At 43.1% G+C, this 18005-nt stretch overlaps 1 protein-coding gene across 4 annotated transcripts in view; it reads right to left on the reverse strand.

The window, feature by feature from the left end:
• PIGN (phosphatidylinositol glycan anchor biosynthesis class N) overlaps positions 1–18005 on the reverse strand; it is a 276457-nt gene that overhangs the window by 160972 nt on the left and 97480 nt on the right. For all 4 annotated transcript variants that reach the window (XM_030203213.1, XM_030203186.1, XM_030203203.1 and 1 more), the window contains exon 13: positions 9882–9937. In XM_030203213.1, coding sequence (XP_030059073.1) covers positions 9882–9937 — 56 coding nt within the window. The remainder of the gene's footprint in view (positions 1–9881; positions 9938–18005) is intronic.

Consider the following 18005-nt stretch of genomic DNA (forward strand, 5'->3'; position numbering starts at 1 on the left):
CACACAGACACATTGATGGAATATTAAATGTCAAATAAGTTGCCAATAACAAGATCTGAGTCTTATTAATATTCAACTTCAAGCTGTTTGCAGACATCCAGCAATTAAAAGACCGCATGATTAACTTCAATTTATCAAATGTATACGGAATACTTCTCCAAAGGGACTAAAAATGATATGTCATCTGCATGCAGTCTAAATTGTACTCTAAAGCAATGTACTAATTGACAAAGAGGTATTTAAAAAAAAACATTAAGCATTATCCCTGTGGAACACCTGTTACTAATGGCTTAAACTCTGACACATCATTTCCTTGTATGACACAGATACCCTTTGTATTCCAAATAGATTTAAATCACTTATTCCAACTGCTTGTAATCTATTTATCAAAATAGTATGATTTATGGATCTAAAATCACAAAAAAAAAACCCTCTGTCCATTATTGAAACCAGTATGTACCATAATGACAATAGTCTCAGTATCGTGATGTGAGCAAAAACCAAACTTATTAGAATCCAAAACCCCATTCAGATTAAAAAAACAAACACTAATTGATCAGAGACCAATCTCTCCATCACCTTTGCAATAAAAGTACATAAGTACATACATTTTGCCATACTTGGACAGACCAAAGGTCCATCAATCTAAGCATCCTGTTTCAAACAGTAACCAATCCAGGTCACAAGTACCTGGTAAGATCCCAAAACAGTACAATACATTTTATGATGCTTATCCTAGAAATAAGCATTGAATTTTCCCTAAGTTCATCTTAATAATGGCTTATGGACTTTTCTTTTAGGAAGCTATCCAAACAGTTTTTAAACCCCGATAAGCTAACTTCTTTTACCACATTCTCTGGCAACGAATTCCAGAATTTAATTACATGCTGAATGAAGAAATATTTTCTCCGATTTGTTTTACATTTACTACTTTGTAGCTTTATTGTGTGGCCCCTAGTCCTAGTATTTCTGGAAAGAATAAGCAAGCGATTCACATCTACCCGTTCCACTCCACTCATTATTTTGTATACCTCTATCATACCTCCCCTCAGCCGTCTTTTCTCCAAGCTGAAGAGCCCTAGCTGTTTCAGCCTTTCTTCATAGGGAAGTCATACCATTCCCTTTATCGTTGTTGTCACCCTTCTCTATATCTTTTCTAATTCCATTATTTCTTTTTGAGATGCAGTGACCAGAAGTGCACACAGTATTCAAGGTGCCATGGAATGATATAAAGGCATTATAACGTCTTCATTTTTGTTTTCCATTTATTTCCTAATAATACCTAACATTCTATTTGCTTTCTTTGCTGCCGCTGTACACTAGGCAGAAGGTTTCAACGTATCATCAATGACAAAGCCTAGATCCCTTTCTGAATCAGTGATTCAGAATGTGGAGCCTTGTATCACATAACTGTAGCTCGGGTTCCTCTTTCCCATGTGCATCACTTTGCACTTGCTCACATTAAACGTCATCTGCCAGTTGGATGCCCAGTCTCTTAGTCTCATAAGGTCCTCTTGAAAATTTTCACAAACCTCTCGCAATTTAACAAATTTGAGTAACTTTGTGTCATCAGCAAATTTAATTACCTCACTAGTTACTCACATCTCTAGATCATTTATAAATATGTTAAAAAGCAGTGGTCCCAGCACAGACCCCTGAGGAACCCCACTATCTACCCTTCTCCATTGAGAATACTGACCATTTAACCCTACTCTCTGTTTTCTATTTTTTGTCAATGGAGGAGTTAGGGGTACTTTCTAAGAGGGTCAATCCAATTATTGCTCTGCCAATACAGATGTGGAGGCGCATTAAGCAGCGCTTCTTCCCTCGACAATCTTTTTTTCAATTCACACCTATACAGGTGGTAGAGGGCTTTCAGCCAGATAAATCAGATGCTCATTATGCTCGATGGGCGGGCAGGGGTTTATCCCAGTTGGGTCAGTTAGTGGAGAGTGGACAGGTGATTTCCTTCTCAGATCTGGAAAAAAATTTGGGATTCGTAAGGAAGATTTTTATCAGTATAGGCAAATTTCCCATTTCCTATACAGCCAAGCGCTTAAACAGCTTAGTCAGGAAGCCATTCTACTGAAGAGGGCCATGCAGGGAGGAAGTGAAAGGGGCTGTGTCTCCCGGTTCTATCGAGCCTTGCTCATTCAGGATGCTCCCCCCAATTAAATATGTACAAAAATGGGAAGGTGTTTTGGGGAAAGCATATTCTCAGCAGGAATGGGGCTAAATATATCGCAGGCTGCTTAAGATATCTATAGTGAGCAACACGAAAGAAAATGGATATAAAATGTTGTATATGTGGTATCTCACCCCAGAACGCTTACACAAAATTTATCCCTCTTCTTCTGATCAATGTTGATGTAACTGTGGTTTGCTAGGGACTTTATGAGATAGGGTTATATCTTTAAATTTGAGTAAATCTGAGCTGGAAGATATATATTACTTCTGCTTAGCTACAAATTATACTGCCAATTTCAGGATCTTGTGGGATTGCCTGCAAGCACAGATTTTTTGGACAATGGTTTTTGAACTTCAAGATATTTTGGGTATGTCAATCCAGGCTAATATGGGTTGTGGACGTCTACATATCAAGCCTGTGGACTTACCGAGGAAATACTGCAAGCTGGCTTTTAATATTATGACTGCAGCCCGTTTAGCTCTGGCAGCTTGTTACGTTTTCAAAAGCAGGAACTAGGTTAGTGAGCCCTTGGAGCGGCAGTGGCAGGCAAAACAACCCCACACCAGGAACAAGACAGAATTCAGATAGGAACAGCAAGACTTCACCTGCACTAGCCGCCCTTCCCCAGGAGTTGAGCCCCTGGCTGCAGGCGGCCAATAAGACTTACAGGACAGGGTAGGAACTGGAAGCTGCAAGCAGCACTAAAACAGGGAACAAACACTGACAAACACGAGACAGAACTGAAAGCTGCCAAGCAGCCACTGAACAAGAAGCACAGACAAACAGAAACACAAAAGACAGACAAGGAACAAGTCTAGGAAACAAACAATAACCCTAAGCTAAACTACACACAGACTAACTAGCATCAGACAAGGAACTAGAATAAAAACCAAGCTAGGCAGAAGTGCAACAAGCACCAACAAACCAGGGCCTTAGGCGATGCAAAGGCAAAGCAGAGAGTTTCCAAATGGCTAATAAGCCCAGCAGCAGCTGAGATACAGCTGCAGCAATCACCAGGCAGCTACAGGTGCTGTGCAGGCTCAAACAAGACAAGCAAGTCTGGCAGGCCAGAAGATCCGGACTGGACTGAGCTGAAGTCTGGAACGGGAAACAGCACACAGACAATCCAAAGCAGCCACCAGGCCTGGCCACCAGGAGGCAAGATGACTGAGAGCCTGAAACCAGGGCACGACCGTGACAAAGCTCTATGGAAACAATCACAGCTGCCCACATGTGAACTTTTAATAGTGGACTTTGTCATATGAACAAGTTGACAGCACTTTGTAGAAACAAATTAATGTCCTTCCTGCGTATCTGGGATCCCTTTGTGCAATGGTGAGCTGAACTGTTACCACAGATAGAAGATAGAAGATAGAGATAGAAGGAATGGAGCCGGGAGTTAGCAGTGGGGGAGAAGGGGGACGACAGGAGACGGGGAGGAGTGTAGGGAGAGATGAGAGCGGAAAGGTACTGAGGAGCTGCGGAGTGGATGCACTTGTAGGTCAAAAGCAGAAGTCTGAACCGTATGCAAAAGCGGATAGGGAGCCAGTGAAGCGACTTGAGGAGAGGGCTAACGTGAGTACAGCGACTCTGGCGGAATATAAGACGCGCAGCAGAGTTTTGGACAGATTGAAGAGGAGATAGATGGCTGAGCGGGAGACCAGCGAGAAGCAAATTGCAGTAGTCTAGGCGAGAGATGATAAGGGTGTGGGTAAGGGTTTTGGTAGCGTCCTCGGAGAGGAAAGGGCGAATTTTGTTAATATTATAGAGAAAGAAATGACAGGTTTTGGCAATCTGCTGAATATGAGCAGAGAAGGAGAGAGCGGAGTCAAAGATGACTCCAAGGTTGCGCGCAGACGGGACAGGGAGGATGAGGGTGTTATCTACCGAAATAGAGAACGGGGGGAGAGGAGAGGCAGGTTTAGGGGGAAAGAGGAGAAGCTCGGTTTTGGTCATGTTTAGTTTCAGGTGGCGGCGAGACATCCAGGCAGCGATGTCAGACAGGCAGGCCGATACTTTGGTCTGGATTTCAGCTGAGATATCCGGTGCGGAGAGGTAGATCTGGGTATCATCAGCGTAAAGGTGGTATTGAAAGCCATGGGATGAGATCAGAGCACCAAGGGAAGAGGTATAGATGGAGAAGAGGAGAGGTCCTAGGACAGATCCTTGGGGTACACCGACTGTTAGTGGGATAGATGTGGAGGAGGAACCACCAGAGTATACGCTAAGAGTACGTTGGGAGAGATAGGAAGAGAACCAGGAAAGAACAGGGCCCCGGAATCCAAGAGAGAATAATGTATCAAGGAGTAAGGTGTGATCAACAGTATCAAAAGCAGCAGATAGGTCGAGGAGGATGAGAATAGAGTAGAGACCTTTAGATTTGGCCAGTAACAGGTCATTAGAGACTTTGGCAAGTGCCGTTTCAGTCGAGTGAAGAGAGCGAAAGCCAGATTGGAGCGGGTCAAGAATAGCTCCAGATGAAAGGAAGTCGAGGCAGCGGCAGTGAACAGCACGTTCAAGTATCTTGGAGAGGAAAGGGAGGAGGGAGATGGGCCGATAGCTAGAAGGGCAGGTAGGGTCCAGTGAAGGTTTTTTAAGGAGCGGTGTGACTACAGCATGTTTGAAGGCATCAGGAACAATCGCAGTGGAAAGCGAAATATTGAGGATATGACGGATAAAAGGGATGACAGTGGGGGAGACAGTGTTAAGTAGGTGAGTGGGAATGGGATCAGAGGGGCAGGTGGTACGTTTGGACGAGGAAAGAAGAAGTGCCGTTTCCTCATCAGTGACATCAGAGAAGGTGGAAAAGGAGGGAGGGATTGGAGGGTTGGGGGAATGGACTAGGGGAGGGGAGGGTGGAGATTTGTTAATCATTTGATGTTAGTCTCTCAATCCACTGCTCTCGGGGAGGGTGGGCAGTTGAGGAGGGTAGTTCAAAGGGAGTGCAGTTCAAAGGGAGGGTTAAGTTGGGGGGGGGGGGGGCTTTCTGGAGGGTATAAACATAGGCATTGCTTTTGTTTCAGATATGTGTTAGAGCATCATACCAAAGAGCCAAGATGTGAAATGTTTTTCTTGTCTAGCAAGATGGATTGCATTTTGGATTATGTGTTTTACTTAGCTATTAATTGTATTTGTGTTCATATATTTCATAATAAAAATGGTTTAAACATAAAATAGGCTTAGAATAAGTGACTTTTGACCACTGTTACCTCTAAGCTGAGTGGGAGTCCTCTATCTATAGCCCTGCAAGTGGGAGGTGTTGTTTCACTATCAAATTTTCATTAGTGGGGGGACAGGCAAGTTCTGCAGGATTCCAGGGAACCTGCCTGTCCTAGCAATTGAAAACATAATACTGAAGTACCACGCCCTACTGGCAGAAATGCAATTGGAGGACTTTTGCTCAGCTTAGAGGGACCAGGGCTTCCGACATAGATGTTTTATTATAAAAATTAGATCCTTACAAGTGAAAACTGCTACTCATAAAATCAGTTACTTGAAGTAAAAAGAGCAGCTGAATTTCACAACTCAGCTGGTAACTTATAAGTACATAAGTACTGCCAAACTGGGACAGACCGAAGGTGCATCAAGGTCAGCATCCTGTTTCGAACAGTGGCAAATCCAGGTCACAAGTACCTGGCAAAATCCCAAAAAAGTACAATACATTTTATGCTGCTTATCCTAGAAATAAGCAGTGGATTTTTCCAAAGTCCATTTTTATAATGGTCTATGGAATTTTCCTTTAGGAAGCCTGGATAGTTGCCTGGATATCAGTGACACTATGGCTTGTGGTGAGGTAGTCCAGGGACAGAGTCAGGGTGGAGCCGGAAAGTATCGGTGCTGCCAATTTTTAATGCTGGTACCCAGATAATCAGCTGGGCAAGAAGGACCACATAAAATGTAGTTTTAACTATGTCTGCTTAGTTATTTGGATACTGCCACTGAATTTTGGCGCACCTAGGTGACTTCAAGGAGCAGCCCATACCTGGATAAGGGCCCCACAAGGCTTCCCTATACCCTGCCCGTTCCCCCAACCCCTTCCAACAGTCATAACAGTCTGATCACTAAAAACCAACCTGTTCAAAAAGGCATACCACAATGATCTATCCTAAATTCCAGATAACGAAACTTATGCCAGAAATGGACAAAACTGAACCCTCGATACTTGATTGCTGAATTTACTCTGTCACCATTGAACTTTCATGCAATACCACTTTATTTCTCATTCCGGAAATGAACTCTCTATACCTAACTGCTTAAAGTACTCTTGTCACTTATGAACTTTAATGCAATACCACTCTGTATTTCTCATTCCGATAATGGCGATCGCCACTACGGCATAATGTAAGCCTCATTGAACCTGCAAATAGGTGGGAAAATGTGGGATACAAATGCAATAAATAAATATAAATAAATCAATAAATCAATAAATAAAACCCAAACCTTTTTTAAACCCCACTAAGCTAACAGCTTTTACTACATTGTCTGGCAATGAATTCCAGAGTTTAATTACACGTTGAGTGAAGAAACCTTTTCTCTGATTCATTTTAAGTTTACTACTTTGTAGCATAATTTACTACTTTTTACCCCCAAACCACATCCCCCTTTTTAAAAATGATTAACTGATTATTTTGTGGGTAAAATGGTTACAATTTGCAGGATTTTTTCTAAAGCACTTATGCAATCAGCATTGCTGCCAACAAATGCATAAGAGCTTTTCACTCCCCTCCTCTAGGAATTGTGAATGCTGCATCTCCCCTCCTCAAACCCAGTTCTGTATAGCCTGAGAAGCAGAAGCCAGGCCCAAGAATCAAACTTGGATCTTCCAAATATCAATTCACAACACTTAACATGGAAACACTGGAACAAATACGATGATGATTTTTTGAGTAATTTTAACATAATACAAATCCTGTTAAGTTTTTAAACCTGAATAGGGTTAGAAGAGCTAAACTGGCAGTGAGACTAGACGGCATGGGTGGCCAAATTAGAAAGGCCATATGGTCTTTAGCCACCTTAATTTTTACATGTTTCTAATATGGAAAGCTAAATCAAGGTTAAGAGGCTCATTTTCAAAACACATAGACTTTAATAGTTCAATAGGTTACTATAGAACTTTGTAAGACTATGTGCTCTGAAAATACACCTCTAAGTAGAGCAGACTTACTTTAGTTGAGCTGCTAATATTTCAGATTTAGTGACACCAATTCAGAGACTGTTCCATTTCAATTATGTTTATCCAAAACCCACCCTTCTGCTATAAATGTAATCCACAGGTATAGTTTGTCTGCTTAAGAACATAAGAATAGCCATACTGGGTCAGACCAATGGTCCATCTAGTTCACTATCTTGCTTCCAACAGTAGCCAATCCAGGTCACAAGTATCTGGCAGAAACCCAATTAGTAGCAACATTCCATGCTACCAATCCTGGAGCAAGCAGTGGATTTCCCCAAGTCCATTTCAATAACAGACTAAGGACTTTTCCTCCAGGAACTTGTCCAAAACTTTTAAAAACCCAGATATGCTAACCGCTATTACCACATCCTCCGGCAGTGAGTTCCAGAGCTTAATCATTCTTTGTGTGAAAAAAATATTTCCTACTATTTGTTTTAAAAGTATTTCCATGTAATTTCATTGAGTCTTTGTACTTTTTGAAAAAGTGACAAATTGATTCACTTCTACCCGTTCTACACCACTCAGGATTTTCTAGACCTTAATCATATCCCCCATCAGCCATCTCTTTTTCAAGCTGAAGAGCCCTAACCTCTTTAGCCTTTCCTCATATAGTTAATCTGGAAGATGTAATGGAGCAGTTCTGCAAACTGAAGAGTAGCAAATCTCCTGGACCGGATGGTATTCACCCTAGGGTACTGATAGAACTAAAAAATGAGCTGGCAGAGCTACAGTTATTGATTTGTAATTTATCCTTAAAATCGAGCATGGTACCGGAAGATTAGAGGGTGGCCAATGTAACGCTGAAATTTTTAAAAGGTTCCAGAGGAGACCCAGGAAATTTTAGACCGGTGAGTCTGACGTCGGTGCCGGGCAAAATGGTAGAGACTATAATCAAGAACAAAATTACAGAGCACATTCAAAAGCATGGACTAATGGGACAAAGTCAACATGGATTTAGTGAAGGGAAGCCTTGCCTCACCAATCTGCTGCATTTCTTTGAAGGGGTAAACAAACATGTGGACAAAGGTGAGCCGGTTGATATTGTGTATCTAGATTTCAGAAGGCGTTTGATAAGGTCCCTCGTGAAAGACTACAGAGGAAATTTGAGGGACATGGGATTGGAGGTAGTGTCTTACTGTGGATTAAAAACTGTTTGAAAGATAGGAAACAGAGAGTAGGATTAAAAGGTCAATATTCGCAATGGAGAAGGGTAGTTAGCGGGGTCCCTCAGGGATCGGTGCTGGGACCTCTGCTTTTTAACATATTCATAAATGAGCTAGAAACGGGGGTAACTAGTGAGGTAATCAAATTTGCCGATGACACAAAGTTATTCAAAGTAGTCAAATCGCGGGAAAATTGTGAAAAACTACAAGAGGACCTTATGAGACTGGGAGACTGGGCATCTAAATGGCAGATGACGTTTAATGTGAACAAGTGCAATGTGATGCATGTGGGAAAGAGGAACCCAAACTATAACTACGTCATGCAAGGTTCAGCATTGGGAGTCAAGGACCGAGAAAGGGATCTAGGTGTCATCGTAGTTGATGCGTTGAAAACTTCTGCTCAATGTGCTGCTGCGGCTAGGAAAGCAAATAGAATGTTGGGTATCATTAGGAAAGGGATTGAAAACAAAAATAAGGATATTATTCTGCCTTTATATCGCTCCACGGTGTGTTCAATTCTGGTCGCCGCACCTCAAAAAAGACATAGTGGAATTGGAAAAGGTGCAGAGAAGGGCGACAAAGATGATACAGGGGATGGGACGACTTCCCTATCAGGATAGGCTGAAGAGGCTGGGGCTCTTCAGCCTGGAGAAAAGGCAGCTGAGGGGAGATATGACAGAGGTCTATAAGATAACGAGTGGAATGGAACAGGTCGATGTGGAGCGTCTGTTTACGCTTTCCAAAAATACTAGGACAAGGGGGCATGCGATGAAGTTGCAGTGTGGTAAATTTAAAACTAATCATAGGAAATTTTTCTTCACTCAACGAGTAGTTAAACTCTGGAATTCGCTGCCAGAAAAGGTGGTTAAGGCGGTTAACTTAGCGGACTTCAAAAAAGGGTTGGACGGCTTCCTGGAGGAAAAAGCCACAGAATGTTACTGAATGGACGAGGGAATAACACAGTAGTTCTAGGATGGGCGGGATAAATTGCTTGTTCTGTTGGCCGCTGTCGGTGACAGGTTGCTGGGCTCGATGGACCCTTGGTCTGTCCCAGCATGGCGAAGCTTATGTACTTATATTACCTCATAGTTAAATATTTCCATAAATTTGGTTATTGACAATATCTTTGCACCTTCTTCTCATCAGGAACATCTAAGAAACATGTTCTGAAGCACATATACTATGCAAATCAATATGTATTATTCCTAACTTGCAAGGAAATGGGGTAGCAGTCATGTCTGTACCGATCTAATGCAATGTATTACTGTATTTAAATATCTAAGCTGAAATGTCTACCAGCCTTCAATCTACAGTGCCCAATTTACAAAAAAAAAAAATACATAAAAGGAATACTTACTTGAATGGGGTAAACAGAAAAGATAATGTAGTCTCTTTTTTCTGAGCCATCTTAACCTGCATATATGGGAGGGGGGGGCGGGGGGAGATTCATCAGAACTGTATGCAGCTGTTTCATATCTACAATAAATTAAACTTTAAATAATATTGCTAACTGCATAAATGTATTAAATAAACTGGATTGGAAATCATTTTTAAAAGTTAAATAAAGATAAAATGAATTTCATTTTGAAAGGACAACCAGATGATATCTGGAATGATAATCTGTTTTAGATGCTTTCAATTTTAGATGCTTTGCTCCACAGTTCATCCCGATTTTAAGGGGACGTGTTTGGGTAGGACATGGGCAGCCCAAAAGATAGATACTTGGGAGAATTTTGGGAGAATCTTGGGAGAATTTTATTTTTTAAATAACACCATGATACCCGAGTTACAAATAAATGCCTTAGTAAGTCATAGTTTTTTTCTGCTGAAACAATTACACAGAATTTGGGTATATTTGGAACCATCAGTTTTTCAAACAGTAGTGCAAAATCTATTAAGAACTTAAGTGTTGCTGTACTGAGACAGGCCAAAGGTCCATCAAGCTCAGAATCCTGTTTCCTACAGTGTCCAATCCAGGTCACAAGTACCTGGCAAGATTCCAAAACAGTACAATATATTTTATGCTGCTTATCATAGAAATAAGCAGTGGATTTTCTTTAAGTCCATCTTAATAATGGCTTATGGACTTTTCTTTTAGGAAGTTATCCAAACCTTTTTTAAACTCTGCTAAGTGCTTTTACCACATTTTCTGGCAATGAATTCCAGAGATTAATTACACGTTGAATGAAGAAATGTTTTCTATGATTTGTTTTAAATTTACTACTTTGTAGCTTCATTATGTGCCCCCTAGTCCTAGTATTTTTGGAAAGAGTAAACAAGCGATTCACTTCTACCCGTTTCACTCCGCTCAATATTTTTATAGACCTCTATCATATCTCCCCTCAGCCGTCTTTTCTCCAAGATGAACAGCCCTAGCCTCTTTAGCCTTTCCTCATAGGAAAGTGGTCCCATCCCCTTTATCATTTTCATTGTCCTTCTCTGTACCTTTTCTAATTCCATTATATCTTTTTTGAGATCCGATGACCAGAACTGCACACAGTATTCAAGGTGCAGTCTCACCATGGAGCGATACAAAGGCATTATAACATCCTCATTTTTGTTTTCCATTCCTTTCCTAATAAAACCTAATATTCTATTTTGTTTCTTAGCTGCCGCTGCACACGGAGTAGAGGGTCTCAACACATCATCAACGATGACACCTAGATCCCTTTCCTGGTCGGTGACTCCTAATGTGGAACCTTGTATCACGTAGCTATAGTTTGGGTTCCTCTTTCTCACATGCATCACTTTGCACTTGCCCACATTAACACCATCTGCCATTTGAATGCCTAGTCTCCCAGTTTTGAAAGGTCCTCTCTTACTGTAACGTTATCTTTGTTGGCTGTCAGAAACAGCTTATTAGAAAATTACAGATAATTCAAAATGCAGCCGTCCAACTGATATTCCCAGCAATAAATTATGATTGAATTACACCTATGCTGAAATCACTTCATTGGCTCTTAATTAGACAAATCTCTTCATAAATGCAATTAATAGATCCCAATAAATGAGACATTAATATACTTTAAAATTTGTATTATGGCTTTTATTATTATTTTCAGAAGGCCTCCCTTTGATATGTCAGGAATGAATTGCTTTCCACTGACAAATAAATTTAGAACACTTTGTGACACTATGGGGTTCATTTTCAAAGCACTTAGACTTACAATATCCAGAGCTTTGGTTATGGAGCTCATTTTCAAAACTAAAACATATCATAAGATGGCAGAAGGACGTCTTTCTCTCAAAAATGTCCAAGTTGCGATTTTAGACACCCCAATTTTAGATGCTTTGCTCCACAGTTCATCCCGATTTTAAGGGGACGTGTTTGGGTAGGACATGGGCAGCCCAAAAGATAGATACTTTTCTGCAATAATGTAACAAAATGAAAACAACTAGAGCCAAAATTAAGTGACTAAAATGTGCCCTAAATGACCACTGGAGGGATTAAGGCATAACCCCCTCTTACTCCCCCAGTGGTCACTGACCCCCCTCCAGCCCTCTAAGGTGACTGTGACAGTACATACCAGGCTCTATGACAGCTTCAGATATGATGGTCATTCCTATTAGAGCAACAAGCAGGTCCCTGGAGTAGCCTAGTGATCAGTGCAGTGGACTGTAGAGAAGGGGACCAACCCCATATTCTAATCTGACTGGTATACTTGTGGTGGAATAACGTGAGCCCTCCAAAATATACAAAATACCTACTGTACCTACATATAGGTGACAACTGCAAGCTTGAGAGCTATTGCAGTGTATTGTTCTGCTCCTGAAGGGCTCACCATACAACCTTAGGGGGGGTAATGGTGAGATGTGAACCTAGAACCTTTTCTGTGAAGTTCACTGCAGTGCCCTCTAGGCTGCCCCACTACTCTGCTGGGATGTCTGTGTGCCCCTAGACATTCCAATGACTGGTTTTCCGGTGACTAGGAAAAAGGCAATTTTCAAAGCAAAAAGATAGATGTTTTCCAAAATGGCTATGTTTACCACTTGATTTTTGGATGTTTCTAGCAAACATCCAAAATTGGACTTAAGAAAATTTATTGAAAATGCCCCTGCATACCACTCAAAGAGAGGATTAACACCTACCTTCTCCTATAGATCAGCTACTTTATGGAATTCTGTACCTCTTGGTGTCAGGAGGACAGCGAAGACTCTTACCTGTAGCAAGTATTCTCTGAGGACAGTAGGCTGATTATTCTCACACATGGGCTGACATCTGCGTCGGGCCAGGAACAGGCATTTTGCCATAGCAAAGATAAAAAACTTTGCTAAAGTCTTCTGGTGCGCGTGCATGCGTGGACTGACTTCCTGCCCGCCGCATGAGCGCGTATCTCAGTTAAATCAAAAAGCAAAACAAATAACCATAACAACTCCAAAGGGAAGGTGGGAGGGAATATGAGAATAATCAGCCTGCTGTCCATGGAGAATACATGCTACAGGTAAGTAGCTTTGCTTTCTCCGAGGACATGCAGGCTGCTTATTGTCACATATAGGGTATCCCTAGCATCCAGGCTCACTCAAAACAATAAACATTGGTCAACTGGGCCTCGCAAAGGTGAGGACCTAACAAAGGTTAAACTGAAAACTATATACAGCTAGCTGAGAGTGCAGCCTGGAACAGAATAAAAATGGGCCTGGGGGTGGGGGGTGGGATGGAGTTGGATTCTAAACCCCAAACAGATTCTGCAGCATTGACTACCCAAATCGACTGTCACGTCGGGAATCCTACTGAAGGCAGTAGTGAGATGTGAATGTGTGAACTGAAGACCACGTTGCAGCTTTGCAAATCTCTTCAATGGAGGCTGAGCCAATGATGCAGCCATGGCTCTAACATTATGAGCCATGACATGGCCCTCCAGAGTCAACCCAGCATGGGCATAAGTGAAGGAAATGCAATCTGATAGCCAATTGGAGATTGTGTGTTTTCCGATGGCGACTCCTCTCCTGTTGGGATCGAAAGAAACAAAACTGGGCGGACTGTCTGAAGGGCTTCATCTGCTACACGTAAAAGGCAAATGCTCTCTTGCAGTCCAAGGTGTGCAAGTTGCTTTCGCCAGAGTGGGCATGAGGTCGGGGAAAAAATGTTGGCAAAACAATTGACTGGTTCAGATGGAACTCTGACACCACTTTCGGTAGGAACTTTGGACTACTTTGTTGTGATGAAATTTAGTATAAGGTGTATCCACTACTAAGGACTGAAGCTCACTGACCCTATGAGCTGAAGTAACAGCCACCAAGAAAATGACCTTCCAGGTCAAGTACTTCAGATGGCAGGAATTCAGTGGCTCAAAAGGAGCATCAGCTGGGTGAGAACGACGTTGAGATCCAATGACACTGGTGAAGGTTTGACAGGGGGCTTTGACAAAAGCAAACCTCTCATGAAGCGAACAATTAAAGGCTGTCCAGAGATAGGCTTACCCTCTACACGCCGAAGATAAGCACTAATTGCGCTGAGGTGAACTCTTATGGAGTTGGTCTTGAGACCAGACTAACAAGTGTAGAAGGTATTCAAGCACGGCCTGTAGGACAAGAGAGTACCTAGGGAAATGCTGTCACACCAGACGGCAAACCTCCTCCATTTGAAAGAGTAACACGTCTTCGTGGAATCTTTTCTGGAAGCAAGCAAGACTCGGGAGACACCCTCTGAAAGACCCACAGAGGCAAATGCTAAGGTCTCAACATCCAGGCCGAGAGACTGGAGGTTGGGATGTAGAAGCAACCCCTCATTCTGAGTTAGAGGGTTGGAAAACACTCCAATCTCCACGGTTCTTCGGAGGACAACTCCAGAAGAAGAGGGAACCAAATCTGACGAGGCCAGAAGGGTGTGATCAGGATTGTCCACCACTGAAGAGAATGTTGAAAATCGAAGGACAGTTGGATCACATCCTCCAGATCCCCTGCAGCTTGAAACCACTGGGAAGCTAGGGTCCATTGAGCTGATCTCATATGTAGGCGTGCCATGGGTGTTACATGAACTGTGAAGGCCATGTGCCCCAAAAGTCTCAATATCTGCCGAAATGTGATCTGCTGAGACGCTCAAACTGTGGACACCAGTGATAGAAGGTTGTCTGCCCTTGTGTCAGGGAGCTAAGCTCGAGCTGTCTTCATGTACAACAGTGCTCCAATGAGCTTCAATTGTTTTTTCCCTGACACTCGTCTCCACCTACCCTCCTCTCTTCCTTCCCGTTCACATTAATTGATTTGATTACTTTATTTATTTTTTGTCTATTAGATTGTAAGCTCTTTGAGCAGGGACTGTCTTTCTTCTATGTTTGTGCAGCGCTGCGTACGCCTTGTAGCGCTATAGAAATGCTAAATAGTAGTAGTAGTAATGTTTAAATGATTTTTATTGATACTTATCGATACATTTCACTACACAAATTTCACGATCAAATCATGCTGTATAAAGACAACTTAATACTAAACAGTATCCAAATTTTTTTTACATTTTCTCCCCTATCCACCCAACTTCCCCCCCTCTCCCAGTACTACTACTATCAGACCTCACAACCTGAACTAGAAACATTACTATAGCCCCACTTAAATTTATCCCTAACCCCAAATAGAAGTATAGCCGAAAAGTCGTAGTAAATATTAGTCTATCCCAACCATGAGGTCTGCCCTCTCTCCCTGTTACAATCTTCTCCCCATCTATGCCCCGTGAGGTCTGGACTCTGATGACCCCTCCAGGACGATGGACGAGAAGTATCCTAAACCGGCTCATGTTCACCCCCTCCCTCCCCTTATATCTTATGGTCATTATAATTGAGGAGATAAAAAAAAAATCCTAGCAAGTTCCAGCATGTGCAGCAGGTAGGAAACCCCTAGCCAAACGCTAACCTATTAGTGCCAACTGCCATCATCAATGGAGTCAATATCTACAGACTGTTCAAAATCAAGCTCCTTGCTCTATGTGGAAGGGATTGAAGATATGCATCCCATACTGCTAAAAACAGCTTCTTTTGCTTTGGAGAATTATATGCCCCCCTCTTTTCCAAAAGCATCAAAGCCATGTAAGCGGTTTCTCCATGCCCAGTAAGATGGCTTCCTGTCACCTATGCATTCACCCAATATAATTCTTTTCCCCAAAACTACCGCTTTCCATATAAAGAGTACTATCTCAAGCTTATGAACACCAAAATTTTCATATTTATCTAGGAGTAATCCTGCGGGCACCATCGGCAGAGAGCAACCCCAAAGTCCCCCCACATAGGGTAAAATCGCTGCCCAGAATATTTTTACCTTGGAGCATTCCCAGAAAGCATGGAAAAAAGAGTTAATATTTTGCCTACATTTCGGGCAAAACGGTGTTTCCACTCCCCCAACTCGAAATATCTGCTCCTGCGTAAAATACGCTCTATGTAATACCCGATATTGGCATTCTCTCAACTCTGCACTTATGGAAACCTCCGGAATCCTCTTAATTAGGGTCATGAAATCAGACATAGAAATAGGCTGCCCCAAATCCCGATTCCACTTCTCCAGAAGCACCGTTCGAGATCCAGCCACCGACCGCCGCTGTAACTCCTTGTAAAGTGATGAGACAGACAAACCCCCCTCTCTAAACTGACCAAAGAACTCCTCTAAATGATTACCTAAGTTGAAGGCCAACCCCCCTCTATCTAGGGACTTAGCTGAGCAGTGTGCCCTCATCATCCATCACATACTGTAAAAGAATCAACCCCTGCTCGGCCCATCTCCTAAAATTGGCATTATCCTGTCCCGGAGAAAATTGCAGATTACCCCGAATAGGTATCTGATCGGAAGTTTCCGGGCCCCCCCCCCCCTTTCAACAAATGAACCAAATATCTTCACACCTCATGCAGCGGTCTCAGAAGTATACTATACTGCAGCCCCCTTGGTAACATCTTCCCAGTTTCTTGCAGCAGACAGTTTACATGCCATGGAGAATAATATTCCGCTTCAAACTCAGGTGGAGGGGAAGGTTCAGAGGGAATCCCATACGACTCATTGGAAGAAAAGTATCTGGAATCTCCCTCTGACTTCCACGAATGCTCCTCTTCAGTATCGGAAAGTACATCCCTAAGGGAACTCAGAGACTGAAACTTCCTCGAAGATGAGGATCGATGTCCTCGATGGTGATGTCGAGAGGCCGACGCCCACATAGACTGCGGCGAAGCATCCTCTACCGACGTCGAAAGGGAGTCGAGACAGGGACCTCACCACAGGGGAAGGGCCAGACAGCGCTGCAGCAGATGGTACGGAAGGCACAAGCACCAGTGACACCAAAAACGACTGGGGCAGCAGAAGTTCTTGAAGCAGGGCCCGGATAAGCTCTTCAATAGCCGCCAATGGAGAAGGCTGTGGGGTCTGTGGATCATCCGGTAGCAGAATCTGCTGAGGCTCAGGTGCAGGTACCGGGCTGCTAAGAGGCCGATGCATTGGCACCTCCTGTATGGAGGGGGAGCGATCCTCTTGCCGCCGACACTTTTCGGGTGCCGAATCCTTCGACGCCCTGGAGCTCCCGGTACCATGTGTCGAAGGAGATCGGTGACAGTGCTTCTTCGTGTTCACTCGATGCCCGTCACCGAGACTCCTCGGTGCCGACGTGGAATTCTCACGTCTCCTCAGGGTCAGGTCCGACAATGGTCGGTCCCAGGGGGCCTGCATAGCAGGAGGTCTCGAGACAGGTGGAGATCCATTCGATGCCTCACTGCTCCCAGCGTGACCTGGCCTCTCAGCAGCCATTACCTCTGCTCCTGACGTTGATGCTCCCCTCGATGTCGATGTCGAAGGACTGGACCGAGCCCCAAAAAGTTTCTTGCGTTGGGCTTCTTGAGCTACTTGGGTCTGTTTCGTCATACGATGACACAGAGCACAAGCAGCTGGGCTGTGGTTGGCCCAAGGCACTGGATACACCAGGAATGGGTATCGGTACCTGAGATTGTCCGGTTGCACCAAGTACAACGTTTGAAGCCACTGGGTGTCCTCAATGATATGGAAGGAAAAACGGCACCAGCGAAATCAAAAGACTCGATCGTGCTAATAAAAAGGGGCACAAAAATAAGGAGAAACCCGACCGCGCGGCCTAAAGCCAGCTGCTTTGAAAAAGAAAGGAAACTTAAAATTGGACAAGAAAGACTAAGGATTTTAGAAAAAAAAGGGATCCAAATCTTTTTTTTTTTTTTTAAGAAATTAAGTAAAAAATACGCAAACATTCGCTGAGAAGAACTCTTTCTCGGGCCAAAAACGAGGAGCACAGGAGGAACCTGCCACACCTCGAAAAAAAGTAACTGAGGTCCATGCTTGCCGGGCGAGCTGTCAGTCCGCGCATGTGCGCCAGAAGAGTCTAGCAAAGTTTTTTTTTTTTACTTTGCTATGGCGAAATGCCGGTTCCCGGGCTGACGACAACGTCGACCTATGTGTGAGAATAAGCAGCCTGCTTGTCCTCGGAGAAGAATATTTTTTATCTTATAAAGCTGAATTGAATAATATTAGTAAAATTGTAGAGGTAAAT

The sequence above is a fragment of the Microcaecilia unicolor genome, chromosome 1 (genome assembly GCF_901765095.1).
Source record: "Microcaecilia unicolor chromosome 1, aMicUni1.1, whole genome shotgun sequence".
Lineage (NCBI taxonomy): Eukaryota > Metazoa > Chordata > Amphibia > Gymnophiona > Siphonopidae > Microcaecilia > Microcaecilia unicolor.